A 23,871-nucleotide genomic window follows, 5' to 3' on the forward strand; every position below is an offset into this window, starting at 1 on the left:
AATGTAGTTTTGTACACACCGTTCCAAAGGTGAATGGCATACGATGACCTGTGCTATCCCTTATATCGATTTGTATTTGCTCAAAATTCATTTTTTCCACCGGAACATAATGTGCAGGATTAAAGATTTGTACTGCATGACTTCCAAAAGTATGATTCACAGGATCCATGTTGACAATTCGTAGCAAGGGTACCATTGTATCTCCAACAATGACAGATTCAATAATGTCACAATAGACGTACATTTGTGATGGTAAGCCTAATCGTACATCCGGTGTATATTGTCCCTTTTCCATATCTTTTAAATCACTTTTCGGTTCAAATCCAAGCATTAAACTAACACTTGGTGAGATTTGTACAGAAGTATGGATTTCCTTTTTGGGATGTCTTATGAGGCATATATTATTAGTTGCGTCATGAGATATAAATAAATTGGTTTCTTTATGATGTATATTAATTGCATGAATAAGATCCCGTATATTGTTATAATAGCGTACAGGGATCGTTACAACCTTCCACGGTTCTTGATCATTACTACTTGATGATTTGTAATATATTTTATTGTTTTCACTGTTAATGTTCAGCAAAGAATGTGGATAATGAATCTCTACAATTGCCACATCCCATTTCTGGCGAAACTCTACACGTCGTTGTAATTTCGTAATATATGAAGTCAATGTATTTTCTGGAAAATAATCCATGGAACTATTACTGGGAAGTGTAACGTAAAAATCTTGATCAGGTTCCATTCTTGTTCTTCTTCAATGAAGTTGCAGGGATCCACGAATTGAATGAGGAAGGATATCCTTTCCACTGGACGAGATACTCCTTTCTGCGACCTTTTGTTCTTGTACGTAATATTTTATCGATGAGGAACGTCGAAGGGAGCGGTACTGGTTGTAATTCTTCTCTGTAGAAAACACCATCGATAAGTTGATGATTTAAATCCTCTAGTCGATACACTGGTGGGTTTCTTGGTACAATGGCTTTTACTTTGAATATTTCCCAAGTCCAGTTCTCGAGGTAACCCTTGTCAAAGATACGTTTTGTTTTACTTATACGAACAGTATCACCAACAGATAAATCCGTATCTTGTTTTGAACGTTGTAGCTTTTTGTCGTATAAGTTATGCCACACCTCCAGTAAATTGTCCTGAGAAACGTTTGCAGGTGCCATTTTAATACTGGAATGCCGACTTTCATTGTATGCTTTTACAAGTAAAGGCAATACTTTGATGTAATTGTATGTTTGATATTTGGTAAAGTATTTCCACATACGATGTTTCAATGTCTGATTAAATCTTTCTGCGATGCTGGCTTTAATATCTGGATCCTTTGTTGTAACATGTTGCACGTTGTGTTTCCTGAAAAACTTTTGTACTGTCTTGTTGGTAAATTCAGTTCCTTGATCACTACGTAGTACAATTGGTTTCCTGTCCTGGAAAATCATTTCAAATGCATTCACTATATCCTCGGCACTTTTTGATTTTAGTGGTACAGCCCACCCGTACCGACTAAACACATCAATCACTGTAAGAATATAGCGGTAATTGTCATTATAGTTTTGAAGTGATTGTAAATCATTTAAATCACATTCCCATTGATCATCAATATTGTTGACAAGATAAAAATCTCTACGGAAACGACGACGTACAGGACGATGTAACGTGTAGGTAGGTTGTTTGTTTAACCAAAGTTTTATTTTGGCTAGAGGTATAGATTTTCCTGTGGCTTGCCATAATTTCTTTGCAGTAGAAAATGATGCAGGGTGTGCTGGATTGTAATAAATGGATTTCAACTTTTTGTTCATGGTTTGTACGTTGACCATTGTGGAATGATACGTTTTCTTTTTGGTCGGACTTCTAAAACATCATCATCATCTTCTTCTTCTTCTTCTTCTCCGGAAGAAAATAATTCAGGTGCCGGTTTTGGTGGTGCAGATCCTTCAGATGCTGTTGTACTATTATGCTTGACAATATAGTTTAATCTCCGTGGATTACCAATCAATTCTTGAGGTGTGTTTGACGATGCAAGGTAGTTGCAAAACAATTCCCAGCCTTGAGGATTAGAATGTTTCCTCGGTCGAGTCACATCGCACATTAAATCTACAATATTGGATCCATGTAGTTTATTGTCGTTGATGTACACTGTTCCTTTATGATCCCACGTAATTGCGTCATCTTGTTTTAAACGACGGAATAGTAGTTCGGCTTTCTTACGATACATTTGTGGTATTGCGGCTAAAATTTCTTGTTTCGTGCTATCGTCAACATTCGGGACGTCACCATCAGGTTTCATTGATGTAATTGTAAGTGGTATTGGTTCTTCTTGTTTACGTATCACATAAAGATATTTCTGTAATATTCTATTGTACTGATTCCATTTTTCTTCATCACTTGGATACGATGTATTCAATATGGATTGCATTTCACGATCAAGATTAGATTCTCGATTTTCACTCGCACGGGATGATGATGCATGCATTCGTTGAAGCATTTCTGGTGGCACTAAAACCATCTTCTTGCTATGTTCCATGATGTTTATTGTTTAAACAAAATACTGGATAACACACTTCCTACAATAGGTGCAAGTAATGCAGGTAAGAATCCTCCTTGTTGTACGGCTAAATGTTTCTTCTTTTTATCCAATGATTTTGTATTGTCTACGAGATAGCGGAGCGTGTTCTTGTAACGCTTTAATCTTGACTTCTGCGCACTTGTCAGTGGAACATTGCCTTTTAAGACATTATAACAACATTCACAAATACTATGAATTAATGAAGTGTCTGCATTGGCAATAATAGCTTTACGCAATCTTGGTTTAGCTTTGTGCAGAGCACGTAGCAGATCAGCGTGTTTCACTGTAGGAGACATCGTGACAGACTAAATCATTCTTTTCACATGCACAATAATTTAAACATGTTTTGTTGGTACGTAAACATAATGATGCAAATCGTCGGGAAAAATATTTGTACGAAATCGCATTTCATCGGGTGTATCTTGTTTAAGATCCATCAGTAAATAACCATGTGGATTTCTTGTTGCGTCTGCATAACTTTCTTGTAGAAACAGTGGATGCTCAGGCATGATTTGATAACTCATATGCTTGATTTGTGACTTGTCACGTGGATTTTTAAACAACACCAAATACGAACAATTTAAACTCATATTTCTATTTGCTTTACTTTGATGAAATACATTTTGTGTTATAAAAATCACACTAATATTTCGATGATGTGATCCTTTTGTGAACATATCAACAATATCACTATTCACTTCTCGCATATGGTCATCAATAATAATCAAATGTGGTCCATCGTGAGGCTGAAAATCTTTCATTCGTGGAAGTCCTTCGTGAAATTCTACTGGAACTGGCATTGTTGCATACACGTCTTGCCATTCTGCATAATACCAGTATATCTTACGAAATTTTGCATTGATCATGGTTGGGAGATGTGACAGTAATCGCTTCACAAAATACGTTTTTCCACACCCACTAGGCCCTGCGAGAATACAGGTAAATGGATGTTTCCACTGTGTATCCATGATGAACACTAACACCTTGTTTCAAAAATGATGCGTATTTAAAGCGAGTACAAATTTTCTTTTTGTTTTAGATTGTAAATTCTTGCACTCACTGGTGTGAAAAGGAAAGAAACAGTTGATCTGTTTATCGAGTAGTTGAAAACCGTTTATTTGTTAATCGAATAGTTGAAAACCGTTTATTTGTTAATCGAATAGTTAAAAACCGGATAAAGTTTAACGGTTAACCGTGAAAGCTGATCACTGTTTGATTTAAATTCTATTTGAAAATTTTTCGTTTCAAATTTGTTTTGAAATTTTTGTTTCAAAAATTGTTGAAAATTTTTTTTTCAAATTTTTTTCAAATTTTTGTTTGAAATTTTTTTGTTTGTAAATTTATTCTTTCAAAATTTTTTGTTTGAAAATGTTTCGTTTCAATTTTTTTTTTCGTTTCCAAATTTTTTGTTTGAAATTTTGTTTCAAAATTTTGTTTGAAATTTTTTTTCGTTTGAAAATTTTTAATTTTTTTTTGTTGCAAAATTTTTTGTTTAAATTTTTTTTTGTTCGAAATTTTTGTTTTGAAATTTTTCGTTTCCAATTTTTTTGTTTAAAATTTTTTTTGTTTCAAACTAAAAAAACTTTTTGTTTGAAATTTAAGTTTAAAAAATGTTCGAATTTTTTGTTTAAAATTTTTGTTTGAACATTTTTGTTTCGAAATTTTTTCGTTTCAATTTTTGTTTTCATTTTTTTTTAGTTTGAAAAGTTGAAAAAAAAAAGTTTTAAATGCCAAGAATCTTTCCTAGAGAACATTGACCAGGGACCTCGTCGCGCATCAAAACCAAATCATTGATCACGTGACCGTACTACACCCGAAGGGTACTACCAAATTGAAAGGAGATACCGTCCATACCTTATCAAATAGGATACATTGAGTCAGTAACCGAACACGTGGTTGTACTTAAAATTTGGACAATAGGACCACCGAAACATATTGAGGTCCTGTACTATGCTTCAATTGGACAATTTCAGTGGACCCCCATTGCCAAAATTTAAGAAGGGTGCAACAATATACCCATGTCTTATGATAGGAAATGGACCCCTGTAATCATATAAGGTAATAGAATCTCATCAAAGGGGATAAAATGGACCAAAAAACCAAACACGTGGTACAACGTTTATATTTTGGCAATTTTGTACCCCTAAAAGGGAACGATGTAGACCATCCAAATTTATCATGATACATATTGAGGTCCTGTACTATAATACCAAATGTTTAAATTGAGCATTTTCCAAAATTTAAGGGGTGGGCCAAAGTACCCCTCCCGGGGTGCACCAATGTACCCATGTCTTATGATAGATAATGGACCTCTATACATGACCATATAACCATATAAGGTAATAGGACCTCATCAAAGGGGGATAAAATGTACCAAATACCAAACACGTGGTTGTACTAAAATTTTGGCAATTTTGTACTCCTAAAAGGGAACGAGGTAATCCACCCAAATTTATCATAATACATGTTAGGGTCCAGTACTATAATACCAAATGTTGAAATTGGGCAATTTCCAAAATTTAAGGTGGTGGGCCAACGTACCCCTCCCAAATTTTTAAAGGGATGCACAAATATACCCATATCTTATGAAAGGGAATGGACCCCTATACATGACCATATAACTATATAGGATAATAACACCTCATCAAAGGGGATAAAATCGACCAAAAACCAAACACGTGGTATAACGTATTGCTTACGTTTATATTTTTGGCAATTTTGTACCCCTAGAAGGAAATGAGGTGGACCACCCAAATTTATCATAATACATATTAGGGTCCTGCAATTTCCAAAATTTAAGGGGTGGGCCATGGTACCCCTCCCAAATTTTTCAAGGGGTGCATTAATATACCCATGTCTTATGAAAAGGAATGGACCCCTGTATACGCCCATATAACTATATAGGGTAATAACACCTCATCCAAGGGGATAAATTAGGTCAAAAATCCCCGAAATTTAAATTTTTGGCAATTTTTTACCCATAAAAGGGAACGACATAGACACCCAATACTGATAGAGGTACATACTATGGTCCTAGGCTACCATACCAAATTTTTAAATTTGGCAATTTCCAAAATTTAAGGGGGGTGGTCCTATGTACCCCTGCCAAAATTTAGGGGGTGGGCCAAGGTACCCCTGCCAAAATTTAGAGGGGGTGGTCCTAGGTACCCCTAGGTCATTGACCCCGGGCCAAGGTCATTGACCTTTGACCTATGACGTCACAAAGGTCGGGGTCAAAGTCCAAATTTTCCTATAGTAACGCAATTACTACTGTGTAATCTTCTGGAAGTCCACCCGTACTTTTTGTGAGGGGGAGGGGAGACAGGGGCGTCATTTCAGACTTCGCTTAAGGGGGCAAGAGCATCACCGACATAAGACTTACGTTTTGTACTAGTATATTACTAGACAATGGATTAAAATATATGTATTCCTCAAACTCTTGGGGGGATAATTGCCCCCTCCTTCCCCTCCTAAATGACGCCCCTGGGGGGAGGTGGTGCTATGTCCTCTAATCAAGCTTTCTTAGAGGTGAGATCGTGTCGTTTGATTGATTGATTGAATGGAGTTTAGCATTCTTTCCAGGACCAAGGCTATATGAGACGTGGACCGATAGCTTAACGCGGGATTAAAACCAAATGAGCTCTCGCCGGGAATCAAACCCGGAGATAATGTGGTAAAGAATGACGTAAAGTGCTAAGGATTGATTTTGTGGAGATAGTTTGTTCACTTGCCAAATACACCAAGTGATTATTTCAGACCTGGGGGGGGGGGGTATTTTGAAATGCCCGCCATTTTTGTTCTACTAAATTGGCAGCACTGAACGTTACATGATTTTCATCTGGGTGAACAGGATGTGACCCACTGCAACCCACTCTGACCCACCGACCCACTCTGTTCAGTGCATTGTAGATAACATCTGAATACGAGAATTTATCTACGTTTTGCTTTCAAGACCTCCATTTTTCTTCCCTTTTTCATTTGTTTCTATTTACTTACCTGAAATGAGTATATCTAAGTAAAAAAGGAACTTCAGACACTTTTGGATGTTGATATTTGTAATTACAATAATAGCAATATGACTTACTACTTGGTTTGGCCTGTGCGTTTTTTGTGGAGCTGACTCAGGAGCGTCATTTCAGATTTTGCTTGGGGGGGGGGGCAAGACCCCTTGATATAAGTAAAATTTCGCGTTTTTCATTGATTTACTACTATTCTATTGATAAAATCTATATACACCTCAAACTCAGGAGGGGCAAATGCCCCTTCCTGCCCCCCCCTAAATGACACCCCTGAGCTGACTACTCAAAAAAAAAAGAGTTACCACTAATATATTAATTATTGTATTTAAAAAAATTGAAGGCAACTGTGTGTACGTGATCATCACGGCTAAATGTCAAAGCCAAATGAAATAACAGTTGGTGTATATATAGTTTGGCTCCCAATCCCGACTGGGGTGTTATCATATCGCCTTCATTGTAAAATATTTCCTAAGGGGTAGTGGTGTCCGAATTTTTTCGAAAAATTGAGTATCTCACGAGTGGGTGGTGGGTCGTGAGCCAGAGTGGGTCACGGTAGATGGTGAGTCAGTAGGACGTGGGTCAAATTTTCATTGACCCACGCCATCTCTGCTGCCAACTTACTAGAGCAGAAACGGCGGGATTTCAAAAGTTGCGTTGTTTATGGAATACCCAGGCCCGTATTTAGGTAAGTGTTATTCTGTACTCGAGCACAGGGCGGCAGAATTTAGGGGGCGGCAAAATTTTGGAATTCTTTTTTGACATTCACAATAAAGTAATATTTAAAACTAGTAATCTGCAGAGTCCCGCGCAAGCGCGAGAAAACATGTTAATGTGTTTAATTCACTCTAATTACAGTGGTTACTAATTAGCTAGCTTAACTAATTATTTTTGAAAAGTCATCCTTTCTCTTCCACCCCCACCCCAAGGGGTGAGGATGAACTTGAACGTCATGAAAACTGATACCGTTAAACTCAGCGATCTCGAAAGCTATGAGTTCAACACTAATATATGTCGTTTCCGATTACTTTTAAAATCTCGCCCCCTCCCTAGGAAGTGGAGTATGACCTTGAAGTTGAATTGGATAAAAACTGTCACTATTCATCTCAGTGACCCCAAAAACTATGAATTCAACTCTAATATTGGTCGTTTTCGGGGGCGACACACTTTGTGTGAGGCGCAGGGCCGTGCCGTGGAAAATATATATTCCAAGTAATTTTCCCCCTTTTCCCCGAATTTTTCGCCCCCTTACTTCGGCGCCCGGGGCCTACGCCCCGCTCGCCCCCCCACAGCACGGCCCTGTTGGGGCGGCAAATTATTTAGAGCACAGGGGCGCACAATATATAAATACGGGCGTGACGACACCCTATATATTCGATCGTGCTTAACGTCAGTATTCAGTATTTTTATAGTGCTACTTAACTCCTCCCTTGTGTATTGAATATTCCCCCAGGAAGAATTTAAAATCACCACTGACTGAAGTGAATTCAAGCTCTAGCCATTACCGTTCTCCTTCATGATCTCCTTCTTACATAAAAAAAAATAAAAAATAAGAAATCTCCATATTTCTTGCTCGAATGTAGATATACTAAAAGATCCAAACGTCAGCTCTTTTCAGAATACGTGTAAATAAATGACGTTATCTTGAAGTAGAAAAAACCATGAGAAATTCTCAAAGAATGAACTCATATTGGAAGGTTTAATTGAAAAAGAGAACATTGTCCCATTATTAATTATGCGGAAGTTATTATCTTGGGTCGTTAAAAAATATCTACATTCAGAGCAGTAGTTTAAATTTGACAACCTTGTCGGTTGGACATTTATGTGAGGATATCAGTGATGCCAGAACAAGCCTTGAATTTTTTTTTCTATCGTCATCAAGCACCAACCCCTTCTTTTATCAGTAGAACATAACATTGACGTAACTTTTTCTGCTATTACTCGAATGGATGACTTTTTATTTCCTTTTTGATTCCTCACTTTGTATGAAGTCTTGAAAAAGCAATCACAGTCATGTTTAAAAGCACTTAAATACGTCATTCTTCATCAACAGAAAACCACGTCCATCCCAACGCCATAAAAGCCTATTCTGGTGGGACTAGGTAGGAGGCAGTTCTTGTGTTGCGAGTGTTTTCTGTTCACGTTACTTTCAGTGCGAGTAGGAAAATACCTTCCCATAGCAACTCTTCTTCTTGCATGTGCGTGTGTGTGTCTTCGTGGCCCTGCGGTGAATTGCAAAAGGTAAGACAATACTGTTTACCCTAGAATACATGACATGGGTCAAGTTGACCCGTAGGGCTTTCCACAGAAAATTTCAATAGGATTTTGTTACTCAAAACGTTAGGTTTCTATAACATCTCATGTAAGAAGTCCTTGTTGATTGACTGATCAACGCCCCAAATTTGGACAGCAATAGGATTAGTGACGTAAAGTACCACTACCCGAACAGTGCAATTACATAGCAGGCATATACCTATCGTGTTCCTTCAGATACATGGGAATGTGTCCAGTATGTGCCTTATGTAACTCGGAGAGAGAAATAACATGGATGGCAAGTGATAGTCACAGTCTATATCCGCCCCTAGGCACATGCCTGACATGTACCTGGGGAATGTGCCTAGTATGTTCTAGGTTTGTTCCCCATGTCGTAAGCGTCAATGAATCACAAAATTACTCCCCCCAAAATATGTTAAATCGCCTATAAGCGTAATGTGTTTACATTAAGGCGAGTCTAAAAAAACACTTTAAACAAGTAAAGAAAAAAATCCCCAGGGTGGGCGCGAACCACCAACCTTTGGATTGCTAGCCGTGTGCTCTTCCAACTTGGCCACAGAGGCGATGAAGAGAATATCGTTTGTAGAGGGATAAATCGTTGAGGTCTTTTGAATTTGGTGAATCAGAGTGCTCCTTCTGCGTATATTCGACGATAACCGATTGGGAGCAGATAAAATCTGCTCGCCATGTAATTTTATAACAAAATGACGAGTGTCTATTTACTTTATTCATGGTTCTTCCATATTCACTTTCAAATGATCGGCGACAGTTGCCATTTAATAAAGTTGATGCGTTTGTTGCTTCTAGTACAAATTGCTTAGAAAAAGAAGCAACAAATGCATCAAATGTGGGAGATAAATTTAGAACACTTAAATGGCGAATGCCTAGCACATCTTGTGCTGTTAGAGTATCTGAAACAGTATGTACTGTACCTAAAGGATGTACCTAGAACATAACAGATATATGTTACAAGTGACGACATAAAAAACAAATGACTGTAAGAGTGCGAAACTGAGCCAGGTATATAAATGCTATATTTGTGGTACATATTAGTTGCAAATATCAATTAGGTGTAACCAGTACCTAAAACTGTAGGTAGCTGAAGTACATACTTAACACATGACTGTCATATGTGCCAGGTGTCGGGTACCTAAAAAGTAGCTGGGACACCTAAATGGTACATGCCTAGCACATCTCGTGCTGTTAGGGTAAGGAGGGATTTTTGTAAATTCGGCGTGCGAGCGGAGAGTTGGAGGTTGTAATTATTATATCTATATCTCGAAATCTCTTAAAAGGTTAGAGATACGAAATTTAATATTTAGATTTTTCATTTCAAATAATTAAGCGCGTGTATCCGTTTTCTAATATTTGTCCTAGAAGGAAAGGAAAGAATTAGGAAGAAAAACATGTAGGATTATAATTATAATAATAAAGTGTTGACGTGATGGAATTCCTTGATTAGAAGGTTAGTGATATAAATTTCGGTATTTAGACTATTCATTTTAATTTATTGAACACTTTTTTTTTTAAAAAAAAAAAGCGGTTTTAGGTGTTTGACCTAACATGGAAGAAAAAGGGGTGAGGGTAGTTCACTAAGATGCCAGTACGAGGCGTTCGAATTTCGTGAGGGAGTCCAAGTTCAGATAAACTCTGTATGAATGACGGATTAGGCGGAACGCAATATATTGTGCCCAGTAACATGTGAAGGCTATTATAGAAGTGTATCAATTAACAGGATTCAGATTAATAATAATAACAATTAATTATTGCCATAGTCTATTCCTGGTATTGATTGAGTTTAGTAAATAGAATACATAATTGGTAGTTTAGTTTTAATTGCAAGACATGTCAGTTTATCGTAACAGTGTACACTAACCGCAGCGCCGTAACTTAGATTTTTTCTGGGGGGAGGGGAGCAAGCATTAATACGCGTATTTGGATCCCCTAGAAAAGTTGTTTTGCTAATTCTTGGGCCCTTATTTTCATCTTTCTCTTACTCTTTATGGGTCCCCGGAGCTTCTGGGCCCTCCCGCACGGTAAGGTCTGCGGGACCGCCCCTGGGCCCGTTTCACACAAGACAAATTAATTAAGGGGACAAAATTGACAAATCTCAAAGCCATACGAATAAATATTATTTCTAGGGCCCCTAATAGTAGACTTTTTTTTTTTTTACTGAAATGAGCCCTCGACTCATTTTTGTTTTATTGATATTTTATGTGTTGTTTTGTTTATGTAATGTAGTGACCCTGTTTGATGCTTCATTTATAATTTCATGTTCGTATCGTATATGGAATAAGAAAATTTTGCCTTAAAGTGGGCTCCCCTTGAACGGCGAGGAACTTCCCTAGAGCCCCCCCCCCCTACAAGTTACGGCCCTGGCTAGCCGAACTGGCTCTGTGAGAGTCGCGTCTAATTGTGTGTGTTAGATGTGTTACGTTGAAGACGTGTATACCTTTGTTAGATATTGTTATTATTTCTCTATTTCATATGACTTTATTATACGTACTTAACATGTTTGGTACCGGGTACAATCATTTGTAGATAGCACATCTAATTCGGATCTCGAGTTAAACCGTATTTTTTTTTCCATCTCCTTTGTAGCCTATAGCCCTATAACTTGATTGTGAGCTCCCTTCTGGCTAAACGGTTAGCGTACCTGCCTTGGGCATGGGATACCCGGGTTTGATTCCAGGTGGGAGCTCATGTGATTCGGATTCCACGTTAATCAGTAGGTCCACGTCTCATATATGGTCGCTGCTGAAAGAGACACTAACCTCAAAGCAATGAATCAATCAACGTTGATCAAATGAAGTTTAATGTAGCTTCGAATGTGCTATGGGTTCTCATTAAATATCAAATCTAGCCCACATTTCCTCGCCAAAAGCAGGAGTCTCCAAACTTTTTAGCCTAATGACCACACTGACTTCTCCACTAAATCCCAAGGACTAAGACTTAGCTAACTCATAACACTAACATAATGTAGCCCCAACGCCATCTTTCCGGGAGCGGCGGAACTACGCAAAATGTCAATTATGCTTGGTTAATCGAAGTATACAGATGGTGCTCGCGGGCCGCCCCGCGAGCCTTAGTTTGAAGACCCTTGGACTAAAGCATGGTCCTTCAGAATTCCGCGAAAATCTGGTGAGTCGGTTTACTCAGGCAACCAGGCAGAGATTATGTGCAAACCAGTCAAGCTACATCAGTGTTTCCACTTCGATATTTTGGACACCATATCGAGTAATTTGAATCTAACGAAGTAGTACTTATGTAAAACTCAAGTCACCGATCCCACGTTCATTCAACCTCTGTTGGGACGATTTGTATTATTTCATAGAAGACAGAAACAGTATTTGATGTTTAATATAGCGTCCACTCATATAGGATTTTAAAAAATCGTCTGAATTTGAGCCAGGACTTCAGAAATCAGGTTGAAAGTGACTCAAACCCTTTGATCAAAGACAGTACAGGTGATGAGAGTTGGTTATGGACATGACGCCGAAACCAAGCCAGGGTCTAGTCAGTGAAGTCATGTAAAAATAAATAAATAAATAAATAAACATCCCGACAAAATAAATCAATAATAACAAGACAAGTGAGGTCTAATGTAAGACGATAATCATTTTTTTTTTAAATGTTCGTAGAATTGTATATGGAGAATTTGTTCGCTCTGGCCAACTGTTAACCAGAAGTTTTATTATATTTGCGGGAAGATGTGCGGAAGTCTGGCGATCAGGTGACTGATTCCTTCACCATGGCAACGTCCCCGCACACACAGCCTTGTCTGTGAACCGCTATTTGGGCTCTTAGGGGGTGGGCTATTGTTCCCACCCTGTGTATTCGTCAGACCTAGCCCCGTGCAATTTTTTTTCTGTTCCCGAGAATGAAAAATAAAAATCTAAAAGAGAAGTATTTTGATGTGGAGGTGGTAGAAAGAGCTTCGCAGGGGGCACTGGGTGATATCAAAATTGAAGAGTTCCAGAGACTTCAAAGAGTGGAAAAGAAGATTGGAGAAGTACCTCGCACGTAATGGATAGTATTTTGAACAGAATTTTGTAAACAAATGTAATAAATTATTTTTTTTAGAACCAAAGTTCGGTTTCTCTTGGATCCCCCTTCATATATTCTATTAATTTCATGTATTTCTTTTTGTATTGATATAATTTTAAAACAACGTTTCTTTTTCTTATTTTGCAGGTTACATAATGGAGATGCATTGATTGGGTAGTCGCCATGAAGGCGATGGACATTTCCGGCGATGCGTCGCTCAAGACTGCATCGTCGGAAAACGACCTTCCATTGAAACAACAAAATGGCTTCATTGAAGAATCAACAACAAATCCAACACCAGTTTTCATGAACGGACATTCCCCCAACCACCATAGCCACAATAATCACGTGAATGGCAGCCATGTTACAGTGCAACATAACGGTATGGTAAAGCAACCAATTACCAACAATCATCACATCAACAATGGTGACGTAGTGGACGATGAAGTGAAATCTTCCTCAATAATTACCACGAATGGTTCTCTTCATGAGAACACGGCCATACAAAATGGCGACCATAAAAGTGTTGCAGCTCCGTCTTCGGTAAACGGAGTGTCCGGTGGACCTCATGGCATTCATGAGGTCACGAGCGGTAATTGTTGTAGTCCTGTGGCCATTCGCGCTAACTCATGTCCTCCAGTAAAACCGGTTAATAGTCGAGATGGGGTGATTGGTTCTGACGCTGAGTCAACACCCTTGTCTTCCATAAGTTCACTGTCGAACGCAGAGACTTTGCCCAGCAGCTGGGACCCTGGCAGAACAGTGGCCGAAGTGAAAGAGTTGGCGTTTTCGCGGCTGCAGGAGGAACTGAAGAAGGCCCACCAAGAACTGCGTCTCAGGGACGAAGAGGTTAGCCGACTCAGTCGTATCCGAGAAGAGGTGGAAGCGGAACTCGAGGAACTGACTGCCAGTCTCTTCCAGGTATGTTCACTTCTTCACTTAGTCATTAAGTTAGGGGTTCTCATCCCTCTTAACATTTGCGGGATTACAACGTCTTAACACCCATTGTGTCTGTTCTTACTTCCCAATACTATGGCTAATATGAAATAGATATCTCGGAATGTAAGACCAAGAAAGCTGGCCTTTGGGAACATGTATTTTTTTAAAAAAGTGAAATAATGCAAATCTGTAATTTTTGTTTAATATATAATGTACATAACTTGTGAAGAATCTCTGCTTATGTATGTATCAGCAGTGGTTAATATGTAATGCTGGTCAATGGTTATACAGGAGTCTCTTTTCCCAACTTCTTTTATCATCGGAACCGTGGCAGCTAAGACTCCACGTAGAGTTGACAAGCAACTGTCAATTGTTTGAAATGAACGTTCTGGTTGGCCATTAAGACCACGTTTCCACTTTACATGAATCTTGTAGCTGTCACAAAAAAATACCTTGCTACCCGATATTTCTATCTACTGTTTAGATTTTACAACTTCTTGTAAGCAAGAAAGGTATCACCACCCATGCAGCATTGCAATCTAGTGGACAAACAATTAACCTCCTCATTAAAAACGTGTATTTTGGCGCACTCCCCCTCCCTGTCCAAAAGAATCCGTTGTTTCGGAAGCGGCGAAACTGGTTTTTCCTTTATGTCAGCGGGAGGGCGATACCAGGTAGCAAGCAAGACGTCCCAGAAAGTTGGACACGGTTGAACTCCTTGCAAGATGGAAAAAATGGTTTATGACTCTTTCAAGACTATGTGTACACGGTGAAATATGGTAGGATTTCAAGATTTTTTTTTTTATGATAGCTACAAGTACTTCTAACGTGGCAACCCATCTGGGGTGCTTTTTTCCCCGGAAGTTTCCTTTCCGCATGAGCAGACGATGACTTATTTATGGCACGAGCCACCATACGTAGAAGGCGGCATTCTTTATGCACTTCGGTTGAAGAAACGAACTATACCATCATAAGTCGTTATGTACGCTATACTTGCTCAAAATTCTACAAGTGAAGATGTTATGTAGATTAATCAAAATTGTGAAATTATTTTACCCCCTAGCAACGTCTCGCGTACCACAGGTTGAGAAGCAATGCCTTAAACTGTTATTTTGAATCATCAAGAAGCAGTAGCGACTTTTGAGACGAATCACATCGGTCAGAACTTTAACGCTACGAGTTAAGAGAAGAAAGATTATCTAATGTACTTATTTTTATGTACAGATTTTTGAAAGTTTCTTCCTTTAACTTCAAGCGATATATTTTTTTTTACCGATCTGACTTCCCTCTAGAGCCGCCACTGTCAATATTTTAAGGCAATAATTCTCAAACCTCTTCTGCTTCAGTACCCTATGGATCTGTATTCTCGCTTCTATTAACTGCACCATTAGTTTTTCGTACAATTCCAGCGAAAATGATCGCGAGGATAAGCCACAACTTACCCTAAAAGTAGATTTAAGTCTTTTACCTGCGCTGGAAACAACTAAAATTGAAAACACTAATTCTATACTTGATCAAAAACTTTTCAATAAAGATGATACGTAAATAAATCAAAAGCTTAAAAGCAAGAAAACCTTCAAATTATTTTATCACTGTCCAGTATTATACAAGAATTGTCTAAGGTTTCGTAGCCTATAATCTTCTATATAAAGAAAAATGAAAGTAACTGTTTGTAACTTAATAACTCTTGAGCCACGTGATAGATCTCGATCAAATTTTCAACATGAGATGACGTCAGGGGCGGATCCAGAACTGACTTCTGGGGGGCGGTGGGTTGTCATACTGCTACTTTTAAGGGCTCCAAACTTTGGGATGGGTTTTATTTATATATATATAAAATAAGTAAGTTTCCTCTTCTGGGGGGGGGGGAGATCGCCCCCTGGATGACATATTCAGGCTTGGGATGGTTTTTATCATTTCACTTTGATGGTGCAACGTAATGGTGGGAGAAGACATGTAAATATGATCGAAAATGACTGATATTAGTGTCGAATCCGTAGTTGTCGAGTCAGCTGAGATGAATAGTGACACTTCCGATATCGTTTAAATCCAAATTCAGCCCCCATCAGTACTTCTAAGGGGAGGGATGGTGACATATAAAAATAACTGGAAATGACCGATACTAGTGTCCAATTCATAGTTTTTGAGGTCCCTAAGCTAATTGGTGACCTTTATGTCAAAAATGAAACATGTTGTCCCCGTCTGAAGAACGGACATTCTATTAGTAATAATTAAAAGAAAGGCCGACTTTGAAACAAAGAAAGAACCATCTACGTTATATATAAAAGTTTTTATCTCGGTTGCTTTCTGTTATAAAATATGATCTTTTCACCTCCACTTAGTGAATAAACTATCAGGTTAATAGGCTATCAACAATTATAAAAAGACATTTTCTTTTGTCACTTTAATATAAAATGCTTTAAAATAAGTTCGACTTCAAATTTTGTTATTTAAAATAGTCTGCTGTTTAGAATAAGTCCCAACCCAAAATGAATAACATTAAAACAGTACACAATAACAGTATATACACGGTGTCTCAAAAGTCCTCTGACATAGAGTAATTCTGTTATTATCTTAGTTGCAACAAAATGTAAGAGAAGAAACCGTCTCTAAATATGATGTTTTCAACTAAAGTGAAGGGTTTTTTTTTTTTTTAATCGGACGAGCCGTTTGGGCTGTACATTCTTTATGTGCCCAATCTTAAATGAAAATGAAATGTTGCTATTTACCTGGACCCACAACATAAGTAAATGAAGTTACTGTTTGAAATGGGGGATGGCCATCGACACGTTAGCATAATACACAGTAACTTCATTCAGTTATGTTGTGGGTCCAGGTAAATGGCAACGTTTTATTTTTGTTTAACATTGGGCGCTTAAGGAGCGTACAGCCCAAACGGCTCGTTCGATTAAAAAAAAAAATCTTCACTTTAGATTGAAAACGTCATATTTGGAGACGGTTTTCCCTCTTACATTTTGTTGTAACTCTGATAATAACAGAGTTACCCTATGTCAGGAGACTTTGAGACACCCTGTATATTTAACAGCGTATTTTCAGTATATATACATGTTACAAAGTAACAACAAATACAATGAAACCAATAAAAATGACGACGTGAAATCAATATATTTATGATGTTATTTTTATGAACTAAAACTTTGTACCATAATTTCATGTTTACTATTTTTTAAACATTAAAAGCTCGTGAAACTATTTCGATATTTTAAAATTAAAATCTTATAAAATTATTTTATGTTTATATTTTCTAAAACTAAAAGCTTATAAAATCATTACATGTTAATGTTTTTTTTTAAATAAAAGGTTGTTAATTTTAAATGTTATTTATTTTAAACTAAAACTTATAAAATTATGCTAATTACTTAAAGAGTTTTGTTGGCCAAAAGCTCCTTTATATATATACTCTATCTGTGTGTCCGTCCGGATTCAAAATATCGAGAACTACTTGATGGATCATCATCAAATTTGACCAGACTATATATACAAGGTCAAACGTTAGGAGCTGAATTCGTTGAAGGACGTGATTCATCCAGTTGATCCCAAATTATAGAAAATCAAAAATCGGTTCTCCATATATTTTTATACAAGTAATTAAGAATGTCATCCTTGCTCGATCTACTACCCGTAGTACTGTTGAGACTAGCTGGTTAGTATAATGCTTAGGATGCAAAATAACCCGAGTGGCAAGAAAACTTTCGCCCAGTAGGCGCGTGCTTGGCTTTTAAGCTTTCTACGCTTGCACTTGAGACGGATGCTTTCATACAATCTGCCTTTTGTTGTACTTGCAAGCGATGCTGTAGACCCTTCGCATAGCACCATAGGATCACTGGCCGTTCATTGGTTTTTGACTTGACTTGTAAAAAGCTTGAATGGAACTGTGAATGCAAGATTGCCCCATGTAGCTTCGTTACTGGAATTTAGCTTGCGGCATGCTTGCACGTTTTCCAATCAAGCTGGATGCAAGCTTGGCCGACTTGCAGTGCAAGCTTACAGCAAGCGGTATGCAAGCTATCTCTGCTACTAGGAAATAATGTATCCGTGCAATACAACGCTAAAATAAAAACTAAATGACTTTCTACTCGACAGACTTATTTTAAATATTTATTAATCTTAAAATATATTTAATTCGAGGTAAAATGCTATATTTAAACCTAGACTTAGTAATATCTAGCATTCTAATGGGTTTAGTTTACCAGAAACCAAGTTAATCTCCACGTAGTGTACGTATGCTATCACACTCATGCTTATTCTAATATTTCTTTAAAAAAAAACTAAATAAAATTAAGTTCCATCATTAATTTTTCATTGTCAATTTCTATCCTCGTGTTTATTCTCCGTTTAGTTCAAAACTAAAAGCTTAACAAATATCATGTTAATTTTATTAATTAAAAGCTTATAAAATATTACCTGTCTTTTTCTTTTTTAAAAAAACTAAAAGCTTATTAAATTATTCATCTTAATTTTTTAAACTAAAATCTTATAGAATTATTTATGTGGAGAGGTGAAGAAGGACCTAGCTACATATGTATGCATGGTTTACAAATATACCTTAAAAAGTAAATATTTTACAGCTTAAAGAAAATTATATATTGAACGACCCACGTAAATCTCGTATGTGTATTCTGAACATGGGGACTTCTAAAGTCCATCTTAAGCACGATTTCAACTAGTATAAAGAAATAAAAGCAAATAATGTTCAAATTCCTTGTTAATATGAACATTCTTTATAATTACATCTAAACAATACTAATTATTTCGATTTTCAGCAAAAGACGTTAATTTTCTATAATGAACATAGTTGCTTATGTAATCTTTATATTTTTCTATTGTTTGAAATATATATATTAATACAGTGCTTACATTTTGTGAAAGGTCAAAGTAATGTTAGCTAAATAATGTAATTTCCGTGTTTCGCAAGGTGATGGAAAGGACATTCAATGTCCGACACTGACTGATAAGAAAAAGAAAAATGTTTGCCGTGGACTTGTTTAGCTTCCATTCAATGTCGGGTATTGGACGGAAGAATATTTTGTTTACATATTTCAGTCAAACTATTCCCCCGTCTTTTTTTTTTTTTTTTCAGTTGAAAAGGAACTAGAACGCAAGAAAACCTTTTTTTTTTTTTTTTTTAATGCGTGACTACCCAAAAAATGTAGGTATTAAGTACATTGCAACAACAAAATGAATGATTTGTCTTTTGATTGAACCAATTTGCGAATTCTGGTAGAATCCTCAGTATAACAGGGAAACATTTTAACGTCACCACAATAGCCTGGAATCAGTGGCGTAGCAGCTGCCCCCGCAACCCCCGCAGTGCGGGGGGCCCCGACATATAGAGGGCCCCGAAGTCTTGCGATGAATAAAGATTTAAAGAAGTAGAACTTCAACCTTACTTCTGTCGGCTTTACAACTAGGGCCCCTACTCTATACTTTACGGGGGGGGCGCAAAAGTGTGCTACGCCACTGCCTGGAATGTTATACAATGTTGCTTACGATATTTGTGAGGGAGCGAAATCCTTATAATTACTACTCGGATTCCTATGATGTAAAAATTTTGAAAATATGCATGTATTTATTCCCTAAAATGGTAAAATGTGACTAAAAAAAGAAAGTCATCTTTGGAAATGAAATATTTCAGTTTAACGTCTCACGGTTATGCCATTTAGGCTAAGGGAGACGAAGATTAAAGCACGTGAGTGATGATAGAAAAATTGGTGGAATGAGAAAGGGGGAGGAAAAGGAAGTATCCCGAGAAAACCCACGAACAGGGTGTTTGTCCACCACAAAGTTCGCTTGGCGCGAGCTGGGATCGAACCAGGGGTCCCATGCACCAGAGGTAAGCTCTTTACCGCTGACCCACTGTACGTGGGGTCCTTGATTTGATCCCCTGCCATGTAAGTTTGTGGTGTCACAATATTGTGACTGTGTTTTTTCGGAACACTCGTTTTCCTCCCACAACCTAATTCCACTAATTCTTTCATTATCCTTTACTTCCCTTAATCATCCGTCTCCCTTAGCCTAAAGGGTATAAACGTGGAACTTTAAACTGAAAGATTTCGGGATAATTTTGGAACTGGGGGGGGGGGCAAAATCAGATAAAATCACTATGTTTACAGGAGAAATGAGTTGATTGTATATAAGTGTAAGTAATAACATAACCTAACCTAACCTACCTAAACCATCAAAAAATACAGAAATTATAGCAAGAAAGCACAAAATTTAAGTAAAATATTCTGCCCCCTCCCCCAGTTCCAAAAAATATGCCAAGATTTCATTTCATTTTATCACTGAAATAGATTCAAATATAATATATATACACCAAGAAGCATTTATATATACATTTTGTACTGATTTGTGAATAAAAAAGAAGACATTTCCGCTTTTGTAAGCTTTCTTTTATGTTAAAAATTCTATAAATAACTTGAAAACACTTCCGCAACGATAAAAGCTTTTGAAACAAATTAAAATATATTTCCGTCGTGTAAGTGACGTATCCACATACTATGTATATACATTTTTTTTAAAATAGAAGAACAGAGATATTAAGAAACTATACTCCCTAATCCAAGATAAGATAAACGCAACCAGCTTCGCTACACAATGTACTGAACCGACAACAGTTGCCGGGGGTGGATATAAATTTGCGTTGACAAAACGTAAACAATGTTAAAAACACGAGGAAGTGATTTCGTTCATTCCTGGCAGTCGACAACAGAAGATAAGATGGAATTTAATCTCGAATGCATGACCAAGTAAAATCCTTGAAGACTTAAAAGGCGGAGGAGAGCCATAATATAGGATAAAAGCAAGGGCTTAGACTTCTTCTTCTTCTTCTTTCCCTTTGAAGCAGCGTTGCCAGACGCACACAATGGAATACCCATTTCAAAATCTCAATATTTCTCGTGATTTGATTTTCTATTCTTCTTTCTCTGTGATGCAGCCTGGCCAAACATGCATAATCGAATATTCATTTCAAAACTTCCATATTTCTCGTGATTAGACTTAATCACTATGAGAAGTTTTATAGGATAGGTCTGTCTCCGTCCCTTAGAGAAAAACGGTGAAGGGCTTTCGGCATCTAAGGCCATTTAGCCCGTCACGTTTGAGGGATGACGTCTCTCGGCGATCATACTATCCGGAGAGAAGGAAGGAAGAAAGGATTGGGGAAGGAAGGAAGCGGCCTGGGACCTATAAGTTAGGTACCACACCGGCATTTGCCTGGTATGAATGAGAAAAACCCAGAAAAGCTTCATTCAGGATGGCTGGCCTGAAAAAGCGTTTTACACTTTTTCGACCGAGTGACCCCACCGGGAGTCGAAAAAAGTGCCTTAAAAATAGAAATACCTATCCCTTATTCTTCTATTTAAACCGGAAGTGGTAAATTTCACCTCTTCCGGTTTTAACATTAGATAAGCACAAATCAGAAGCTGTGATACGAGGTTCATTTGATAAGTAACTTGATTTGATGTAAAAGTTTTTTTTTTTTTTTTTTAATTTATCATTCGACATAGTCCCCTCAAAGTCCAACGGTCTTGCCCCAACCTTTTTCCAGTTTCGCGATTTTTTTCCGCGGAAATAAGTTTCTTCGAGGTTTTCAAAATACTCATTTACTTCTAATATGACACTTGACTCCAATTTTCGTCCTGCCAGAAAAGTTTTGAGTTACAGGATAAATAGTAGTCCGAAGGTGCTAGATCTGATGAACTAACAGGATGCAAAAGCAGTTCAAATCGCAGCTAGAGCAATTTTTGCTCAGCATCGCGGGAGTTTCCGGAATCAAGAGTGAGCAAACGCGGCACTCATTTTCCACAAAGTGTATTTTTCATGTCTAATTCATTATGCAAAATGAAGTGAACCCAGTCAGTTGGATTCTTACGGCCTCTGCTAAGTCCAGCACATTCACTCGCTTGTCGGCTGAAAAAGATCGTGGACTTTATCGATAATTTCGAGTGTGAGAGCTGATTTAGGGGCTCCAGAATGCGATGGATCTTTCATACTTATTATGTCATACTTAAATTGATTTAGCCGAAGTCTGATAGTTTCAGTGGAAGAACAAGAGTCATGCAATGTAGGTAAAACATTGTCATGAATTTTGTTCATTGTTTTATCTTCCAGAGAAAAGAATTGAATCACACCATTAATTCCAATTTTATCAATTTTTCATTGTTACTCGAGACACTTCTGGGGCACGGTGGCACATGGTAGAGCACTTACCTCCTCTGCATGGGGTCCCTGGTTTGATCTCCGCCCAAGTAAGGTTGTGATGGACGGACATTTCCCTTAGCCTAAAGAGCATAATCGTGGAATGTTCAACTGAAAAAAAAAATATTTGGAAATGTGTCCGTTTAATCAACAGTTAAGCAAAAAAGTAGTGTCAGAATGCCTTGATAATCTACCACAGGTTATTTATGCATAGAAAGCAAACTTTATGATTATATTCACAGATGACGTTGGTAGCCAGATTATATTAAACCAGCCTCGTATATAAATCACCCTATATAAACTCATAAAAGGCTTCGTGTGGAGTATTGTACAGTACGGGTCAGAAAACATGAACGTTACGCAAAAATGATGAAAAAACGACTGGAAGATTTCGAAATGTTGGTGTGGAAAACAAAATGAAATGAAACTTTTAAGTTTTACGTCCCACGGTTATGCCGGTTAGGCTAAAGGAGACGGTGATGATGAGAAATGAGTGAAATGGTGGAATGAAGAAAGTGGGAGGAAACGGGAGAACCCCGAGAAAATCCACGAGCACGGTGTTTGTCCATCACAAAGTCCACACGGCGTGAGCTGGGATCGAACCAGGGACCCCAAGCACCGGAGGTGAACGCTCTACCACTGAGCCACCGCGCAAGGTCTGGAAAAGAATGGAGGCAATTAGTTAGGTCGAACAAAAAACGAATCAGAGTGTTAGAAATGGTAAGGAAAAAAAAGAACAATTTTAAATTCTATTAAGAAGAGGAAGAGAAACCTGGTTAGGACATTGGCTAAGATGGAATTGTATCATGAGGGACGTGGTAGAGGGTATGGTGGCAGGAAAAAGAGGGAGCGTGTGAAAGAGCCTTTAATTAATGGACGATATTAAAACAGAAAAATCGTACGTGAAGACGATGAAAGCTTCTCAGTTGCGGCAAGTGGCTTGCCAATAATTTCAGAATACTTATGATGAAGATTTTAATTCATGCATGCATCTGCAGAAAAAAAAAATCCATATTTTTACTCATAATTATTTGAATTTCATGGCACGTCAATGGAAATTTTTCAGGATATTCTAGTACTGAAATAGGCTTGGGGGGGGAGGGCTCAATTAGTAGAATTCTTCAGTCCGGACGATAATATGTTAATGTAAATTTTGCTTCAGGCACCAACCTCCATTTTCAATGTAGTTTCTGAAGTATGTATTTACGCGGGGTGCCGGTGACTCAGTGGTAGGAGCACTGACCTCAGGTACAAGAAGGTCCCTGGTTCGATTCCAGACTATATCAGTTTTGCATATGTCTGTGTTTTCATATGTCTGTGAGCATCGTGTCTGTGTTTTCTCAGAGTTCTCCCGTTTCCTCTCATATTATTTAATCAATTCTTTCTTACTCATTTTCTTTCACCAATCATTCGTCTCCTGTTGCCTAGAAAACATAATCGTGGAACGTTAATATATATTCGGGTAACCAGACGTTAAAGACAACTTTCACGGTCTTACTTCATGTAAAGCCCAAAAACTCTTTCTATGTACAGTACAATAATTCTTGTGTATCTGGCAACTCTGCTTTCGAGTATTAGCGCTACTTTGCACTGTTGTCATTAAAAGAAAAAAGTAGTCTAGTGTACGTGACAAAGTGAAAATAACAAAATTCAGCGTGAGCTTTTAGAAAGCAGCCCCAAGATCTGTTTCTGGCACTATGGAGATTGGTAGACATAGGTACGGAATGGTTAACAGAATATTTCTATAAGTTTTTGTCGGAAATTCATTTAATTCTTGGAAGCTATTTATTCGCATGGTTA

General features: G+C 37.7%; 1 protein-coding gene across 4 annotated transcripts in view; it reads left to right on the top strand.

The window, feature by feature from the left end:
* The window catches only part of LOC145669488 (guanine nucleotide exchange factor for Rab-3A-like), a 260,862-nt gene that overhangs the window by 147,634 nt on the left and 89,357 nt on the right, over positions 1 to 23,871 (top strand). For 3 of the 4 annotated variants that reach the window (XM_081737662.1, XM_081737663.1, XM_081737665.1), the window contains one exon: positions 13,060 to 13,833. In XM_081737662.1, coding sequence (XP_081593788.1) covers positions 13,096 to 13,833 — 738 coding nt within the window. In that variant the 5' untranslated portion in view covers positions 13,060 to 13,095. Of the gene's footprint in view, positions 1 to 8,699; positions 8,833 to 13,059; positions 13,834 to 23,871 lie in introns of those variants that run through there. The other variant, XM_081737664.1, reaches the window with a different exon arrangement.

This window comes from Thermobia domestica, chromosome 14, assembly GCF_964235325.1.
Source record: "Thermobia domestica chromosome 14, izTheDome1.hap1.1, whole genome shotgun sequence".
NCBI lineage: Eukaryota > Metazoa > Arthropoda > Insecta > Zygentoma > Lepismatidae > Thermobia > Thermobia domestica.